This window comes from Choloepus didactylus, chromosome X (genome assembly GCF_015220235.1).
Source record: "Choloepus didactylus isolate mChoDid1 chromosome X, mChoDid1.pri, whole genome shotgun sequence".
Taxonomy (NCBI): domain Eukaryota; kingdom Metazoa; phylum Chordata; class Mammalia; order Pilosa; family Megalonychidae; genus Choloepus; species Choloepus didactylus.
Window position 1 is genome coordinate 125,209,292 of NC_051334.1, and position 17,438 is coordinate 125,226,729.

The window sequence follows — 17,438 nt, forward strand, 5'->3', positions numbered from 1 at the left end:
TACCATAAAACTCCTAGAAGATAATGTAGGAAAACATCTTCAAGACCTTGTATTAGGAGGCCACTTCCTAGACTTTACACCCAAAGCACAAGCAACAAAAGAGAAAATAGATAAATGGGAACTCCTCAAGCTTAGAAGTTTCTGCACCTCAAAGGAATTTCTCAAAAAGGTAAAGAGGCAGCCAACTCAATGGGAAAAAATTTTTGGAAACCATGTATCTGACAAAAGACTGATATCTTGCATATACAAAGAAATCCTACAACTCAATGACAATAGTATAGACAGCCCAATTATAAAATGGGCAAAAGATATGAAAAGACAGTTCTCTGAAGAGGAAATACAAATGGCCAAGAAACACATGAAAAAATGTTCAGCTTCACTAGCTATTAGAGAGATGCAAATTAAGACCACAATGAGATACCATCTAACACCGATTAGAATGGCTGCCATTAAACAAACAGGAAACTACAAATGCTGGAGGGGATGTGGAGAAATTGGAACTCTTATTCATTGTTGGTGGGACTGTATAATGGTTCAGCCACTCTGGAAGTCAGTCTGGCAGTTCCTTAGAAAACTAGATATAGAGCTACCATTCGATCCAGCGATTGCACTTCTCGGTATATACCCGGAAGATCGGAAAGCAGTGACACGAACAGATATCTGCACGCCAATGTTCATAGCAGCATTATTCACAATTGCCAAGAGATGGAAACAACCCAAATGTCCTTCAACAGATGAGTGGATAAATAAAATGTGGTATATACACACGATGGAATACTACGCGGCAGTAAGAAGGAACGATCTGGTGAAACATATGACAACATGGATGAACCTTGAAGACATAATGCTGAGCGAAATAAGCCAGGCACAAAAAGAGAAATATTATATGCTACCACTAATGTGAACTTTGAAAAATGTAAAACAAATGGTTTATAATGTAGAATGTAGGGGAACTAGCAGTAGAGAGCAATTAAGGAAGGGGGAACAATAATCCAAGAAGAACAGATAAGCTATTTAACGTTCTGGGGATGCCCAGAAATGACTATGGTCTGTTAATTTCTGATGGATGTAGTAGGAACAAGTTCACTGAAATGTTGCTATATTATGTAACTTTCTTGGGGTAAAGTAGGAACATGTTGGAAGTTAAGCAGTTATCTTAGGTTAGTTGTCTTTTTCTTACTCCCTTGTTATGGTCTCTTTGAAATGTTCTTTTATTGTATGTTTGTTTTCTTTTTAACTTTTTTTTTCATACAGTTGATTTAAAAAAGAAGGGAAAGTTAAAAAAAAAAAAAAGAAAAAAGACAAACAAGGAAAAAAAAAAAAAAAGATGTAGTGCCCCCTTGAGGAGCCTGTGGAGAATGCAGGGGTATTCGCCTACCCCACCTCCATGGTTGCTAACATGACCACAGACATAGGGGACTGGTGGTTTGATGGGTTGAACCCTCTACCATAAGTTTTACCCTTGGGAAGACGGCTGCTGCAAAGGAGAGGCTAGGCCTCCCTGTATTTGTGCCTAAGAGTCTCCTCCTGAATGCCTCTTTGTTGCTCAGATGTGGCCCTGTCTCTCTGGCTAAGCCAACTTGAAAGGTGAAATCACTGCCCTCCCCCCTACGTGGGATCAGACACCCAGGGAAGTGAATCTCCCTGGCAACGTGGAATATGACTCCCGGGGAGGAATGTAGACCCGGCATCGTGGGATGGAGAACATCTTCTTGACCAAAAGGGGGATGTGAAAGGAAATGAAATAAGCTTCAGTGGCAGAGAGATTCCAAAACGAGCCGAGAGATCACTCTGGTGGGCACTCTTACGCACACTTTAGACAACCTTTTTTAGGTTCTAAAGAATTGGGGTAGCTGGTGGTGGATACCTGAAACTTTTAAACTACAACCCAGAACCCATGAATCTCGAAGACAGTTGTATAAAAATGTAGCTTATGAGGGGTGACAGTGGGATTGGGAATGCCATAAGGACCAAACTCCACTTTGTCTAGTTTATGGATGGATGTGTAGAAAAGTAGGGGAAGCAAACAAACAGATAAAGGTACCCAGTGTTCTTTTTTACTTCAATTGCTCTTTTTCACTCTAATTATTATTCTTGTTATTTTTGTGTGTGTGCTAATGAAGGTGTCAGGGATTGATTTAGGTGATGAATGTACCACTATGTAATGGTACTGTAAACAATCGAAAGTACAATTTGTTTTGTATGACTGCGTGGTATGTGAATATATCTCAATAAAATGATGATTAAAAAAAAAAAAAAAAAAAAAATAGAAAAGACAGACTCTCCCCAGTCAATCTGAAACCCCATATAAGTGTAGCTTGAAAGGACCATTTACTGAAATTACAAAACACATAATGATATTAGCAGCATCAATTATCACACATCACTTTCTCTGGAAAGAATCTTATTCTCTAAATTAAAATCACAAAGGAATGGTCAAAGTACTTTCCTTTACCTGTCCTCTAAAGCCAAAACCCCACTGTGGATATAACAACTCCATAAAGACTCAGAAAAATCCCAGTAGAGACTGAAGTATGCCACCCAATGGATGTATTGCCATACTGCACTCATAAAATACACATATAAGTTAGTATTTATAATCCTCTTCAAGTCACCAAAACTACTACTGAGTTATAAAATAAACATTGAAAAATAAAAAAAGGAAAATTGGTCATAGCAGGGAAAGCATAGCCTTAAGAACAATGACACCTGATGCTCCAGTGGCAATGGTGATACATGAGCTTCTCTAGGACACCAACAAGGTACAAAGGTAACACTGTGGTTCAAAAATACATAGCACTTACTGTATACTTCTCCTAACCTACAATGGGAGTTGGAAAATTACGGATGGAAACAGAGCAGGGTTAGGCTCAAGCTCCTGAGACTAAGGCTGGACTATATTTCTTACCCCCTTGTTGCATATTTCAATTTTAGAAATTGCTCCTTCCATATGATTCACTTTTAAGCATTACTTATTGAGCACCTACTATATCCAAGGCACTGTTCTAGATGCTTTCATACAAATCCTCGTTTAACTCCTTTAGAGTTTATTAGTTTTCTCCTAAAAACTGACTTCCTCTTGAGGCTTTTTGTTCATATCCTGGGGGTTGCGGGATCCTACTAATATCTACAGGGCTTAATTGTGGAAGAATCATTGAATGGGGGGACTTGAACAACTGCAGAGAAATTTGTCTAGATGAAGAGCTGAAGAAATCTGCCTAAGAAGCAAGAAATAGGAAAAAGAATCAGTAACATTGAACAGAAAAAAAACAAACAAACAAGGGGGCAATTTTACCCTATTGTGTGTTCTATTGCCTTGATCCTACAGATTGTCAAGATGACATCCAAACTGAAAAGCACCAATAAAAAGTTCACATCCTACCACATAATAATCACATGACTGCAGAAGTTTCTACTATTAGAAAGCAACTAAATGCCTGCCCTGCAGTTCGGCATTGCTAGAAGTGAAAAGCATAGTAGACAAGAGAAAGCCAGCAGTCACAATTAGAAGTCCTGAGTTTCAGTCCTATGGCAGTATAGGGGCAGTCACCTTTCAATGCTTCAAATACTCCTGATATTTAAGAAAAAGAATAATTATACCCCTTCCTGTTATAAAGATTTACAAAATAATGATGAGGTGCTTAAAGACGAACAAGCAAAGCCCAAGACTAAATTTACACTAATAGTTTATTCCAAGAAACAATGAACTAAAATGGAGAAGGCTTACCTAATAGTATAGAGAAACTTCTAAATAGTTAATTTTATACATGGACAACATGTTCCAGGCCTATGAGGTCACAGAGGACTTCAATATCCATAAACTTAAGAAAAGGAACAATGCTTATCTATGTAAAAGTATCCCACATTTGCACAGCACTTCATGCTTTTTCAAAGAGTTTTCATGTCTATTACTTCACTTGCACAGTTCCCAACATAATGTGAATATATAATACACAAAAGCACAATTAGCAAATGATCACCTCAAAAAGGTAAAAAGAAAAAAAAAGACAAAATAGTTGCAGTGTTGAAGAATTGGGGGTACATGCAACACATACTTGTAACAATCCAAAATTATACTTATTCTTCTGAATTCCACGCTAGGCTTTAGGAAAAACATAAACATAATAAAACATACCTACTTACTCTAATGGAAAGCTGATGCTGGGGCTTACTATTTAAGAGAGATTATGTTCTTTACCCACCTGGAAAACTGAAAAACACTGGAATCCAGAGGCTTAAGTTGAAGAGGAGGAGTTCTACTTTCTTCTCCAACAGATGGAGACAGACGAGGGCTATCAATTCCCTCGGATCCAATTGTCTTTTTATTCAATCCAGACATATCTTGAACAGTAGGGATCCTCAGTGGATGAGTGAATACCTATCAAAGAAAGAAATGATTCATAAAGATCCCAATGTCAAGCCAAATACCAAAGGATGAGTCAATCCTTCTGATGCTAGGAGAGAACACTTGGCCAAATAAAAAGAACCCATTTACTATACAAAACAAATAGCACACAGTAAGGTACACTAGAACACTGAACTCAGGAAAGTTCAGTTATCAACCTTATCAGATGGACACCAACAGACCTCCTCCAATTCACATATTGGCTCTTAGCAAGTTATCCCACCCACAACATAAACCCATGCCCCTTAATCAATGTCTAATTCTCTCTTTTCACCCACTTTGAGACCAGGTTTTCACCTCTCTGAGATCTGTAATGAAGGTAGAGGTGGAGGGAAAAAACACTGCAGCAAGAGTGTCTGTGCTGGTTTTGGAGAAATGCATGCGAGAGACTCATGTAGTGCATACACACAGAGACATGCACCTGGGGTCTTGTGGAAAAGCCAGCTTATGAACATAGTATGAATGATTAAGTTGAAGGAGTATAAAGGGGAGGTAAACTGAATGACGAAAGGGCAATCCCAGGAAATCTCCCAATCTCTAGATCAGACTATTAAGCCAAGACATTAGGGTATAAAGCCTGATTATTCATATGCCTTGGTATTGGCAGGAAGTGAAAAAAAATTACCACTAAATTGCCCTATCTTCACCAGTCTGACCTATCCTGATTGAGTGGGTGGAAGGTGAATCTAACATGCGACTAGTAGGTCTCTCTGGGAAAGAGGGTCAAGAGGAAAATCATGCAGAAAGGCAAGGTTGGGTGGGGAAGATATATGGGTGCTATGGTGGCTGTCAGAAAAGGAGTGTCCCTGAAAGGACGGCCAACCTTATTGCACCCTTCAGCGTCCGGAGTTGGGCAACCATGTCCGAGAGAAAGTGCTCCTGAAAATTCAAAACAGCAGAGTCTTTATAAAGCCAGCCAGCCTGAAAGCAGGGATGGGGACGGGCACAAAGAACCACCTCTTTTTCCCAAGAGGAAGGAGGAAGAAATCACCCCTGAATCCTGGCATCCTAAGAAAGAAGGGAAAATTCAACATTCAATAGGAGCAGCTTGTATGAGAATGGCACACAACCCTGAATATTCCGTGACACTGAATGTGACATTCACACTGTCTAGAATCAGTACCAAATCTACATCTGGGTAATCAATGATTTGGTTCTTCTATTTTTCCTGAAACTTAGTTGATGATCTGCCCATAGGACCTCAGTAACAACAGACATCAAAGCAAAACCAAAAGCTCCAATTAATAAAGGACCACCAGAAGAAATGGTTCGTTATTTCTATGCAGCTTTCAAGAGTGCTGCTTCCTTCAACTATGTCCTCTGTTGGGGAAAATTCTGAGTGAGAAAAGGAAGGAGATAGTATGTCTCTCACCTGGTGGTTCTCATTTTCCATAGGCACTTTCTTCTTCTCAACAGTTTGATCTCTAGCGGAAGACAAAGTGTTATTTAGCTCACTCATGAAACTTTTCAACTTGAAATGTATTGCCAGTTGTAGATTTATGTTATGATGTCCCTTCTAAAATAGAAATATTGTGAGCTCAATTGAGCAACTAAGGGTGCCATCCTGAACCATGCTACTGATGGGAGATTTCAAATGTCCCACCAAATAGGAAGGAACTAAAAACAATCACTAGTTGAGACATTCAGGAGATGGTTAGAAGGAATAAAGAATTGGGGGAACAAAGAGGTGAGGAAGGAAATCATTAAGAACCCCTGCCCCCAAAATAATCATCTTTGTTCTCAAAACTCCCCTGTCCTACTAGGAAGGGTCAGGCTGTTCTACTCTATGATATAAGACCACACCTCAGAAATACTCAACTGTTTCTTAGCTTTGCTCAAGTACAGGTCCTCATCAATGAGTTCTTGTTCCTCTGGAACAGAGCACCTCCTGCAGTAGAGAGACGGAATCATCTTTTGGAAGCACAATATGCCATTTATCTTTACACTTTACTTCCTTTACAACTATGATAGGGCAGGTTAATAATCCTCTAATATTTCAGACTTCAGAACCTATCCACATCACAAAACCTGTGTGCAGGCTAACATGAAGCAGTCCATATTTCAAGGCATACCATTGTATAACTATTTTGGTGCATATATCACCTTTCTACCGAGACATTCAAGGTATGTGACTGCTACAAAATACATACTATTGTAGACAGCAAGAAATACAATCTCTATTTTTACACAGTAAAATACAGCATATGAGAGACTTGTTTGAGATTCCATACCAAGGGAATATTGTCGAGACTAGAACCTAGGTCTTTTGCCTCCTGTCTACTAAGAAAATAGTTCTCAAGGTACAGACTAGAATTATGAAGATACATAAGATTAAGTGATGATATCTGAAGAAGAAAAATCAGAGGCTATGATAAACAGATATAAGTGGATAAAGGGACTAGAAGATTACACTGTAAAAAGAACAGTACAGAGATTAGCAAAGAGGAGAAAAAAGAGGATCCTATAAATGAAAAGACACTTTCTATATGTAAAGCAACAGGAAAATAATTTTAGGAACAAAAACTGACAGGAGTGATAGAAAATTTATTCAATGGTCAACGGTGATCGATCCTAGAAACAAACAAAATTAATAATAATTGGAAATCCTAAGCTATATCCATTTTATAATGGGGCAAAGTGGCCTGGAAGGTTATGTCTCCTGGACTAACTGTAAACTAATAGGAGGGAGGAACATAATTCAAAAATGAGACTTCAAGTACTCTATCCCATATTCTAATCACACAATCCCATTTCCTGTTCATGGAGAGGTGCTTAGGCACATCTGGAGACTATGGGAAAATGTTTACACATTACAGACCCAGACTTCATTTACTTGATTTCCTCCATCTTAGATTATTTTTCCTAAAATGCATACTCTGTTTTAGCACCTTTTTTCTATCAGCATTTATCCTTCCAAAATAATTTTTTAATAAAGTAACAACTGAATCAAGCAAACAGTCTTATTATCATGAACCTATGTGACTATCAAATCAATTCAATAAATATTTGTTAAATTGAAGTTAACACCCATGGATATGCCAAGCACTATATTAGATGTTAGGAAGACAAATATGTAAACAAACAGCATTCAATATACATTAGGTACTATAACACAGATTCAGGTGTAGTAGGCATATGAAGAAAATTGTCAACTCTGAAGGCTTTTGCTCTCAAAGAGTTTACAATCTCTTGAAGAGCAAAAGCATATATACATATATATGAACACTATCCAAAATAAGAGAAAACAGTATGTAAACAAATGTCAAGAAGTGAATACCATAGGAAGCTAGAGTAAGATTACTATAAACAATTGTCAATAGGAAAGGGTCACACTGAAGACAAGCTCCCCAGATGGATATGATTTGGATAGGCGGATGGAATGCAGAAGGTCACTGCAAGCAAGAGGAAAGACACTATTAAAGTGGAGGAAATAAGCATAGCCTGTGTGGGGAACACTGAAGCCACAGGCATGGCTAAAGCATAGGGTTTGTGTTAAGGTATAAGGAAAATGAAAAGGCTGAATAGTTCAGTTGGGACCAGCTGGCATAGGGGCTTGAATGCCAGGCTGAAGATGAAAAATATTTTAGAATATAGAGACAAATCAGGAGTTATCTCAGGCATAATACTGAGTACTGGAGCCTCACCTGTACTTTGGATGGGAATTATAGTAACAAAACCATCTTGCAGGTAATGTAGATGGATCAACCTTGCCAGGAAGCTTCCTCCATTTAAGACACTCATCACACTGTACCCATGTCTGGTCAGGAATCTTCCTGAATGGAGGAAAGGAAAGTGTGACTGTGTACATCCTAGCTCTGTCCTTTGTCTTATGCTAAAAAGGCACATCCTAAAAGTAAAAGAGCATAATTTTATATATGAAACATCTTAGAACTGTTATAGTCCAGTTGTCAAAAATGTACACATTTTGAACTCCAAGGATAAAATAATAATAGAACTATAGCAGATATGAACAAGTATTAACATGGTGAGATACCAGTATTTATGAATGTCAGTAATATTTATCCCGGAATCTCTTGTTTTAAACAAAAAATAGGATAATTTAACTCTAAAATGTATTAAGTAGGAATATATATATAAAACAATATTTCCAAGGAATTAAAACCCACAGAAACATTTTGTTTGCTTCGGTCCAAACCCATGACAGGTTTAAAATGCATTTAAGGGAATCACTGAAGCACTGTCATCAAAACGACTCCCACAATTCCCTGAATAAAACTCCCTGTTCCTCTTTTCTTTCCTTCATAATAAGCCTTTGTTAATATTTCAATAGAAATTTTATTAGGTTGATAATCCCTAAATTAATCTTAAAAAGTAATATAAATTTGATTAAATTTCATACCTAGAAATGGTGGCTCCAGACCAACAGTCGGGTTAAATTATTAAGATAAAACTCTTTCGGATTTCTACTTTTAACCCCTCTCCATAGGAGTAGTCAGTACTTGAGGTATGAAAGGAAGGCTGGAGTGGGAAGGGGGAAGGCTGAGAAAAGACACAGAAAAACGGTAGAGGGGCACTTCAGGCCAATTTAAGTAACACAATTTAATTTAGGGAGGGTTTTGTGTATGTTATATTTATATTGGTCATAATAGATATTTCAATAGAGCAGTGTGATTCTTTTATTTCTTAATTTAATCTTTCTTATCGTTTTAAATAACATATGTTTCTAGTTATAAAAGTAATATAAGCTCATTATAGAAAACCCAGAAAATAATGCAGAATATAAGGAAGAAAATAAAAGGCTCTCAATTCTACCACTCAAATGCAATGTCGTCTTCTTTTTTAAAAATGCCGTTTTAACAAAGAAATTTTGTACACATTTTTAGACATATAGTTTTGTATCTCCTAGCTCCAGGCTGCTCCAGTCTTGCAACCTCTAAACTCTAAGCTCAGGCCTGACCTCTGGTGTCTATGTATTTCCATGCAACAGTTTCCTTTAGAGCCTGAGCCAACAAAAAACTTCAGAGTAGTGGGAGAGGAGAGCAAAGGTCATTTTCGCTTTGGTTCTACATGCACAGGCAAAGAAAAGCTTCTGCAGAAATATGCCAATATTACTCTCTCAGGGACAAGCATGCTTAGAGGAAGCAACTCCTTGCTTTGAGCTACATGCAGACTATTGTAGATTTTTCCATCCAGGCAGATAGTTCATGTTTGCAGTATGTAGGAAATTGAGGAGACTGTACCATACTCCCCTCACTGCACCCACCCAGAAGAACTCAGGTTTGGGGGCCTGACTGTCTATATTTGAACTTTAGCTCTACCACTTACTACTTGTGTAACCTAGGACAAGTTTTAATTAAGTTCTCAGTGCTCAGTCTTCATATCTATAAGGTAGTAATATCTGCTTATCTCATAGGGTCACTACACGTAAAGAACTTAGAACAGTGCCTGGCATATAAGTAAGTACACAATAAATAATAGCTCTCTTATGATTCTATCTCCAGAAAAGCTCTATAATACACACACATATACACACACATGCACACTAGTAGTATATGAACAACTGTTTCACTGCATTAACCACTGCTAATTTGAAAAACAAAAAATGGCATCTCATCTTGATTTGCATTTTTTGAAAACTATGAAGGCTGGAGATGAGCTGAGATCTTTAGAGTAAGAAGATGGTGATATACATACAGCAATCAAGTTTAATTTTAAACAAAATTTTATGTTACATTTGCCTGATGATTTCCTGTTTTTTAAAAAGCACATGTGCCTACTCCAAAATGAACTTTCAACACTATAATCTTTGGGTGGTGGTATAACCGACTTATATGTATCATTACTCATTCTATCCTCTGTATTATGTTACTTCCCTGGTCTACTAGGGCATTTCATCCTGAGCCACACTTCTGTGTACAATTACCTATCTGAGATTTATAAATTCTACCTTTTCTCTAATATGCTGGGTTCTCTATTTCTACTCTCAAATACCTTGGTGCAGTTCTAACAATATTCACCAGGAATACAGAGAAGAGAACTTCGCTAATATTTCTGAACAGCTACTATTTGCTAGGTACTCTGCTAGGAATTTTATGTCACCTCAGAGAGGTGAAGTGACTTAATTACATAAGCCATAAAGAAGCAGACACAGTTTTTCAACCTAGGAGTGTCTGATTCAAATGGCCATTATCTTCCACCATATCACTGAATATAGGATAACTGACGGAACTAAATTAATTATATTGAGGGTTTGAACCCCACAAGTGTTAAACCAGAACATAGAGCCTTAGAGAATGATGCAATTAGTACCTGTGATTTCCTCATTTGAGTTAAACTTTCTGATGTGTAAAGCACCCTCTTACCCTAGTTCCTTCCATTTGTCCCATGGACAGTATACCTAATATTTTCATATTATACAGTTATTACTCACAGTACTGGCCTGACTATGACTGAGCTTTCAAAACTCTCTTGAGATGTCTTTTCCTTCCAGTAAGTATTGAGCTTTTGGGCAAGGGCATTTATTGTCAACCTGAAAGAAAAAGCAAGATGAAGTATCATGTCAAGGTTCAGTGCTTGTCAAACAATTGTGGGAACTTTGAGAAGCTCCCATTTAATACAAGTCAACAATTTAGGATATTCAGCCAGTTTTGAACATCTACACTTTCATAAACTAAGATAGGAATCTATTGCCTTTGCAAACTGCATGTCAAAATGACAAAGTCACAATGTTGAATATTCACTTTGGGTGTGAAGGTAAAATGGTCAAAAGTCCTAAAAAATATTGAGTTCTACAAATTTTCAGGGCTTGTAGAATTATGGCAGTGGGGGGAGGGTAAGTTGACATTAAAGGCTTTGACAGAGGACCATGTTGCAGGGTTAGAACAGAGTCAAATAAAAAGTTGATAGGAAGTTGATTCGAAGTTATTGGAAGCTCTACCCTAGTTCTGGCTCTTGCTCTCGCTCCTTTGTCTCCCTTCCCAAACAAACGTCAGACCCAGGTTCAACAAATGTAATGTGTACAAGTCAAGCCTGAATTTTACGTTTAAAAACTGCCAACTTTCTAATTAACAACTCCTATTTAATTCTAAAACCCACAATTACAACTTAATTTTGACTTGTATATACCTGGAATATTACAAATTTGGTATTATTTTGATCTCTTCACCTTCTGGGACCATTCCTCAAGGTTTGTACAGGCCTGTTTTTTTCTTAAGAGGTAGTCTTTCTAACCTCCACCTTACTCATATTAAATTATATTCTCACTTCACAGAGAAGATTAAAGTCATCATGTTTGAGCTCCCTTATAAAACCTTAATTTCCTCCAACCTACCAATGTTCCTATCTCAATGTTTATATCCTTCCCTCAAGTCACAGACAAATAACTATTTCTTGTTTCCTCTTAAAACTACTTAACATACACTTTTTAAAAAAGTAGATTAGTGGTTTCCAGGGGCTAAGAGAAGGGGAAAATGTGCAGTGACTGATAAAGGACATGGAGTTTCTTTTCGGGGTGATGAAAATATTCTGGAATTAGATAGCGGTGATGGTTGCACAACTTTGTGAATGTACTAAAAACCACTGAACTGTACACTCTAAAATGGTAACTTTTATGGTATGTGAATTGTATCTCTGTTCTTCAAAAAAAATAAAGAAAATCAATCTCTGTTCTGATGTATTGAGTTAAAATTTATGGAGGTAACATTTACATGCAGTAAAATTCACCCTTTTTGGTATACAGGTCTATCAGTTTTGACAAATGCATAGAGTCATGTAACCACTGCCTAAATCAAGATACTGTTCCCATGTCTTTTGAAACCCATTCCTTCTCACATCTTTGTGGACCAAGTGGTAGGACAACCTCTAAAAGCTGGAAAAGGCAAGGAAATGGATTCCCCCTAGAGCCTCTACAAAGGAATGCAGCCATGACAACACCTTAATTTTTTAGCCCAGTGAAACTCCCATGTTGGATTTCTAATCTATAGCACTATATGATAATAAATTTGTGTTGTTTTAAGCCACTAAATTTGTGGTAATTTTTAAAATTACAGCAATAGAAAACTAATACAGGGGTTGAAAAATGCTATATTTCCCTCAAAAATTTAAAATATCCCATGGTTCCCCTTTGAGTTCACTATGTGTACCTTGGCACATAGTTTTGGGAGCTATGGCTCTAGGAGAAGGGTGGACAAACTACAGCTCGCAGGCCAAATCCAGCCCACTGCCTGTTTTTGTAAACAAAATTGTTATTAGTAACAGCCATGCTCATTCTTTTATATACTGTCTGTGACTACCTTCACACTTCAGCAGAATCGAGTAGTTGTGGCAGAGACCATGTGGTCTGCAAGGCCTAAAATGTTTACTATCTGACCCTTTACAGAAAAGTTTTGTCAACCTCTCCTTTAGGATGGCCCTACTCTACCTGTCTAATTTTATTTCCCTTCACACTCCAGTTACATACCCTTATCCCCACTCCCCATATGCTTACCATTTTGAGTTCCTATCACTAACTTAGCTCATGCTACAATTCCATCCTGGAATTCCTTTCCCTTCCTTTTCTAAATCCTGTATCCTTTTAGGCACATCTCAAGTCACACCCTCTACCTAAAACCTTTACTGTCTATTCTTAACAGGGCATTTTCTTCTATACCACTCCACTTAGGTTATTGTTCTTTATATTGTTTCCTGTATGTGACAATATGTCATTCCAAATAGACTGTAAGTTCCTTAAGTGCAGCAACCATGTCTTGAATTTCCCTGAAAAAGTCTACAAAGTCTAGCCACTGTGCTATACACCGGTGGGATGCTCAGTTAATATGTCATGATTGCATTTCTTAATCTGAAATTGATTCTAAAAATGTTTTGGGTTTCAGCCCTGATAGGTGCCGCTGAAACATGATCTCCACAACTGCTAAAGGTGGTATTACAGATGCTTTACTTGTAGACATTCTAGAAGTATGATGGCGGGTATCTCTTTTATCATCTGTGGTTTTGGTATCACTTGGGATGAGATTTTGATAGTGGTTAACTTTCTCTAATTCCCCTCTCAAATTTCCTTTTTGTTTGATTGAACACATTTTCATTTTATACAGAATAAACTGAGCAAAAAAGGGTAATGATGACAGAATTGGGACAAGAGTTATGCAAATTCATTATCCTTGAACGACTCCATATGCAAAATAGTATGTGATTTGTTGTTGTTTTTTTTTGAAAAAAAGATATGTAGCAGTTGATAAGCTACTTAAGCCAGAATTTCTATATGTTTAACTGAATAAAACTACTGTCTATGAGATATCTCTATTTGGATCCCCTGCAATGACCTCAAATTCATCATACCAAAACTAGACATCACAAACCAAGGGATTAATACCTCTAAAATTTAAAAGGTAGGTTTTTTTATGGGGGGTGTGTGGCAAAGATGATATAGAAAGATATTAAGTAATTTTTAATATCTAACCTTTGAATTTCACAAATCTTAACTATTTGGTTAATTATCAGAAATTCACTATTCCTTTCATTCAACAGACATCGAATGACTTTGGCTCTGAGACTTGTCAAATCAATGTCATTACAAAACCTTCACTCTTAAGAGTCCTGGTCAAGGATTTCCAATTATGAGCCAGACTCATATTTAAAAAGCCATTTTATTTAAACTGAGGGCAGGTAGTTACCATACCCACTGACCAAGAACCCTTTACCCCCCACCCAAATTTATTTGGGGTTGCCATCTAAATAATTGTCTCTTTGACAAGCACTAAGCCTAAAACTCTTACGGTTCCAGAGAAATTAAGGTACAAAATTTAACTAACTTTACTATAGTGTAGTGCATAAAATAAGAGAAAAGAGATCTAGGAAATTACTTTTCCCCAACTCCAAGAAAAAATTTGCTATTGAGACTTCAAGGAAAATGACACCAAATGTCCTAGTGCCTTCTTTCTCCACATCCCTAGAACACACCTTGCCCTTTCATATCCTTGCATATACCTCCCTCTGCTTAGAATGTTCTTCCCCTATTTGTCCACCTGGCAAACTACTACTTTTCTTTCAAATTTCAAGTTTAAGCTCAAACATAATCTTTGTAAAGCCTTCCTTGACTCTCTTAGGCATATTTACAGGTTCTTTCCACTTTGCATATATCCCTCATAAAGCAATTACTGAATAGGTATTTAAGTTTTTATTTGCATGTTATCTCATCCCACTTGTTCATAGGTGTCAAGGATTCTTATCTTTTCGTCCTTATGTTCCTAGTACCTGGCATAAAGGAGGTATCTCATAATACTTGAGGAAAGAAGGAATGAATGATTCATCCCTCCCTCAAAGTTTTAAAACAAACTATTTTATCCTGGCATTAACAACTGCTTTCTTTGTCTCCTAAAAATTCCTGCTGGTTTAGTCTCAATGTCAAGTTCTTTTCTGATTATTACATTTGTTTTCCATATTAAATAAAAAGGGTTCCGTGAAAGCACACGTCTTTCCCACCTCTCCAATACTTTTCTCTAAATCTGCTCACTGGCTTCAAGAAAATTTTTGGAACAAACTTCAAATTGCTGCTTGTTTGTTTGTTTTTAACATACTGAATAATTCAGATCCACTTATCTGTTTTCATTAAGATCAATTCCAAGGCCCACTTCACCAGAAATATTTTACCAAATGACTCCTATATTCTTTCCTTCCATAATTTCTAAAGGTAAGGTTTACCTCAACTGGGCTCCATGTTTCATTTAAAATTTTTAAAATTTAAAAATCAAATCATTTTATCTCTTAATCTTAGAAAATAGATTTGAAGGAATTATCAGTTATCTGGCTACTTTTAGAGGTGGTTTTAGACATTTCAGAGAATAGATTCAAATTTGAAAAAACTGTCAGAAGCATCTCAGATTGAGAGTGACTCACCGGTACTCCTTGGTGTACTCAAAGTCTTGTTTGTTGTAGGCAGGTTTTAGGAAATTGCACTCAATGACTCCAATTACACCCACACCTTCTCCATGAGTTGGCTTAGAAGATAAATATTAATTTCAAACTTACATTACTGTTGACTGCCTGAAGGCATTTCCTTTCGATTCCAAACAATAATAGATTACATAATTACTATGGGCAAGGAAAGGTCATCAAGATCTAGAGAAACACTTAGAATATACTTCAGTAGACTGACTGTAAGCATCACCTTGAACTAGAACCTCTGGCAAATTCTAGGGCAGAGATTTTCAAACTATAATCCATGAATCCCTATGATTCTTCAGGGATTAATAGCCATCTCTACTTCACCCATCCTACCTCCACTTTTATCCGTTTTATATTCCAGGATTGCCATAAATTTTCATTTGAACAAAGAATTACACTACTAAGAAATCAAGTTCATAGCGTACTGTTCTAGGGAACTGAAACCAAACTTCATCAGAAAAAAAAATTAAGGATGCTACATGATCATCACACCTCATCTATTAAAATAAACATTTTTTTCATATATTTAGGCCACCAATCAACTCCTAAAGAGAGTCAGACTTGCAGTGATTTTTAATTATAAGTTGATTCGAAAGTTACAGGATTTAAAATCAGTTTTTTATCCTTTAGTGGAAGGAACTAAGTCAAGGTATAATTAGACTTGCACACAAACATGAGTTGTGTAAAGATAACATAACAAAGAAAAGCAAGATAAGCTGAATGCCAGCTCTCCTGAGTCTTACATAAGCCTGTCCTACTATATAACATAAAGGAATTTCTCATTCTTTGTGCCTTAGCAATCTTATCTGTAAGCTAGGAAAGGATGGGATACTTGTGTAAATTACTACTTTAAATTATCATTAAAACATTAAACAAGAAGGTAACATTTATATAGTGATTTTCAGTTTAAAAAGTATTTCCACATGATTTGTCCCATTTAACTCTCTCAACCCCATAAGCTGTGAGGTAGGCAGAGCAGGTGAAATTATTATTGTTCTTTTCATTTTACAGATAAATAAATTGAAGAAATTAAATGATTTGTCCAACACTACACAGCTTATAAATGGAAAGCTAGGACTCAAATCCTAGCCATCAGCCTCCCAAATTTTATGAACTTCTCACCTTGCCTTATTACAACCTTAAAAACTAATAAAGCTGATACACATGATGATGTTGTTGGTAATCTGATTCTACCTCTTAATAGCTACCTAGAAAATGCAGTTAGTAAAGTTCCTGGGTTGATTATCATCTACGAAAAATGAGAGGTAGAAAGTTTTTCAACACAAGCTGACTTACTGGTAACAAAGAATTCCAGGATCAGATTTTTTTTTTGTTTTAGTGTGGTACATCTGTTATAATTCAACCACCATAAGATGGGAGTAAAAGTCATTGAGATTATGCCCTTTGCAAATTTTAAGTTTTCTTTCTATTCCCTTCAGTCCTCTACAACAAAAGACACATTAACTACTCACCTTCACCTGGCATCCCACCTTCTCAAAGGACTTTATGAGTCGGTTGTTATGATACATCATTACTCCAAACTGGTTATTGTTCTTGCAAGAGAACCCAAAAGTGATTCTCACCTGCTTATTCTGAGAAGAAAATCATTAAGGAGGCAAACAAACAACAGGGACTTTAGCAGCAGAATTTTGTGTTGTATTATAGCAAAAAACATCAAACACCAATTGGATATAAATTGGTACAACCTTTCTAGAGAGCAATTAAAAAATCTGTAGCAACAGCCTTAAAAATGCTCTTAACATTTAACCAACTAATTCTCTTTTTTAGGAATTTATCCTATAGAAACAATAAGGAAAGCCCACAAAGGATTATGAGTTACAGAAATATATCAATTAAAGTTATATATAGTGGCAAAAAATAATTTGAGTGCCTGATAAGAGAATGATTAAAAAAATGTCATTATATCCACATGATAGTCTATTACACAGCTTTAAAAATTATGTCCTTGAAAAAATTTGGGGAACATTATGAAATGTGCAGAATATGAAGACAAGCATGATCTAAAAATGTATAAAAATATAAATAAAAGACTAAGTATATATACCAAAATACCATCAATAATTTAAAAATTCACAAATAACTACAAAACATTGCTTAACTCTTGCTAAGAGCT

General features: G+C 36.5%; 1 protein-coding gene across 6 annotated transcripts in view; it reads right to left on the bottom strand.

Moving 5' to 3' along the window:
• MORC4 (MORC family CW-type zinc finger 4) overlaps positions 1-17,438 on the bottom strand; it is a 118,160-nt gene that overhangs the window by 74,865 nt on the left and 25,857 nt on the right. For all 6 annotated transcript variants that reach the window (XM_037821620.1, XM_037821618.1, XM_037821619.1 and 3 more), the window contains 7 exons: positions 16,777-16,896; positions 15,257-15,357; positions 10,797-10,895; positions 8,050-8,178; positions 6,225-6,293; positions 5,778-5,829; positions 4,203-4,378 (listed from right to left, as the gene is read on the bottom strand). In XM_037821620.1, coding sequence (XP_037677548.1) covers positions 4,203-4,378; positions 5,778-5,829; positions 6,225-6,293; positions 8,050-8,178; positions 10,797-10,895; positions 15,257-15,357; positions 16,777-16,896 — 746 coding nt within the window. The remainder of the gene's footprint in view (positions 1-4,202; positions 4,379-5,777; positions 5,830-6,224; positions 6,294-8,049; positions 8,179-10,796; positions 10,896-15,256; positions 15,358-16,776; positions 16,897-17,438) is intronic.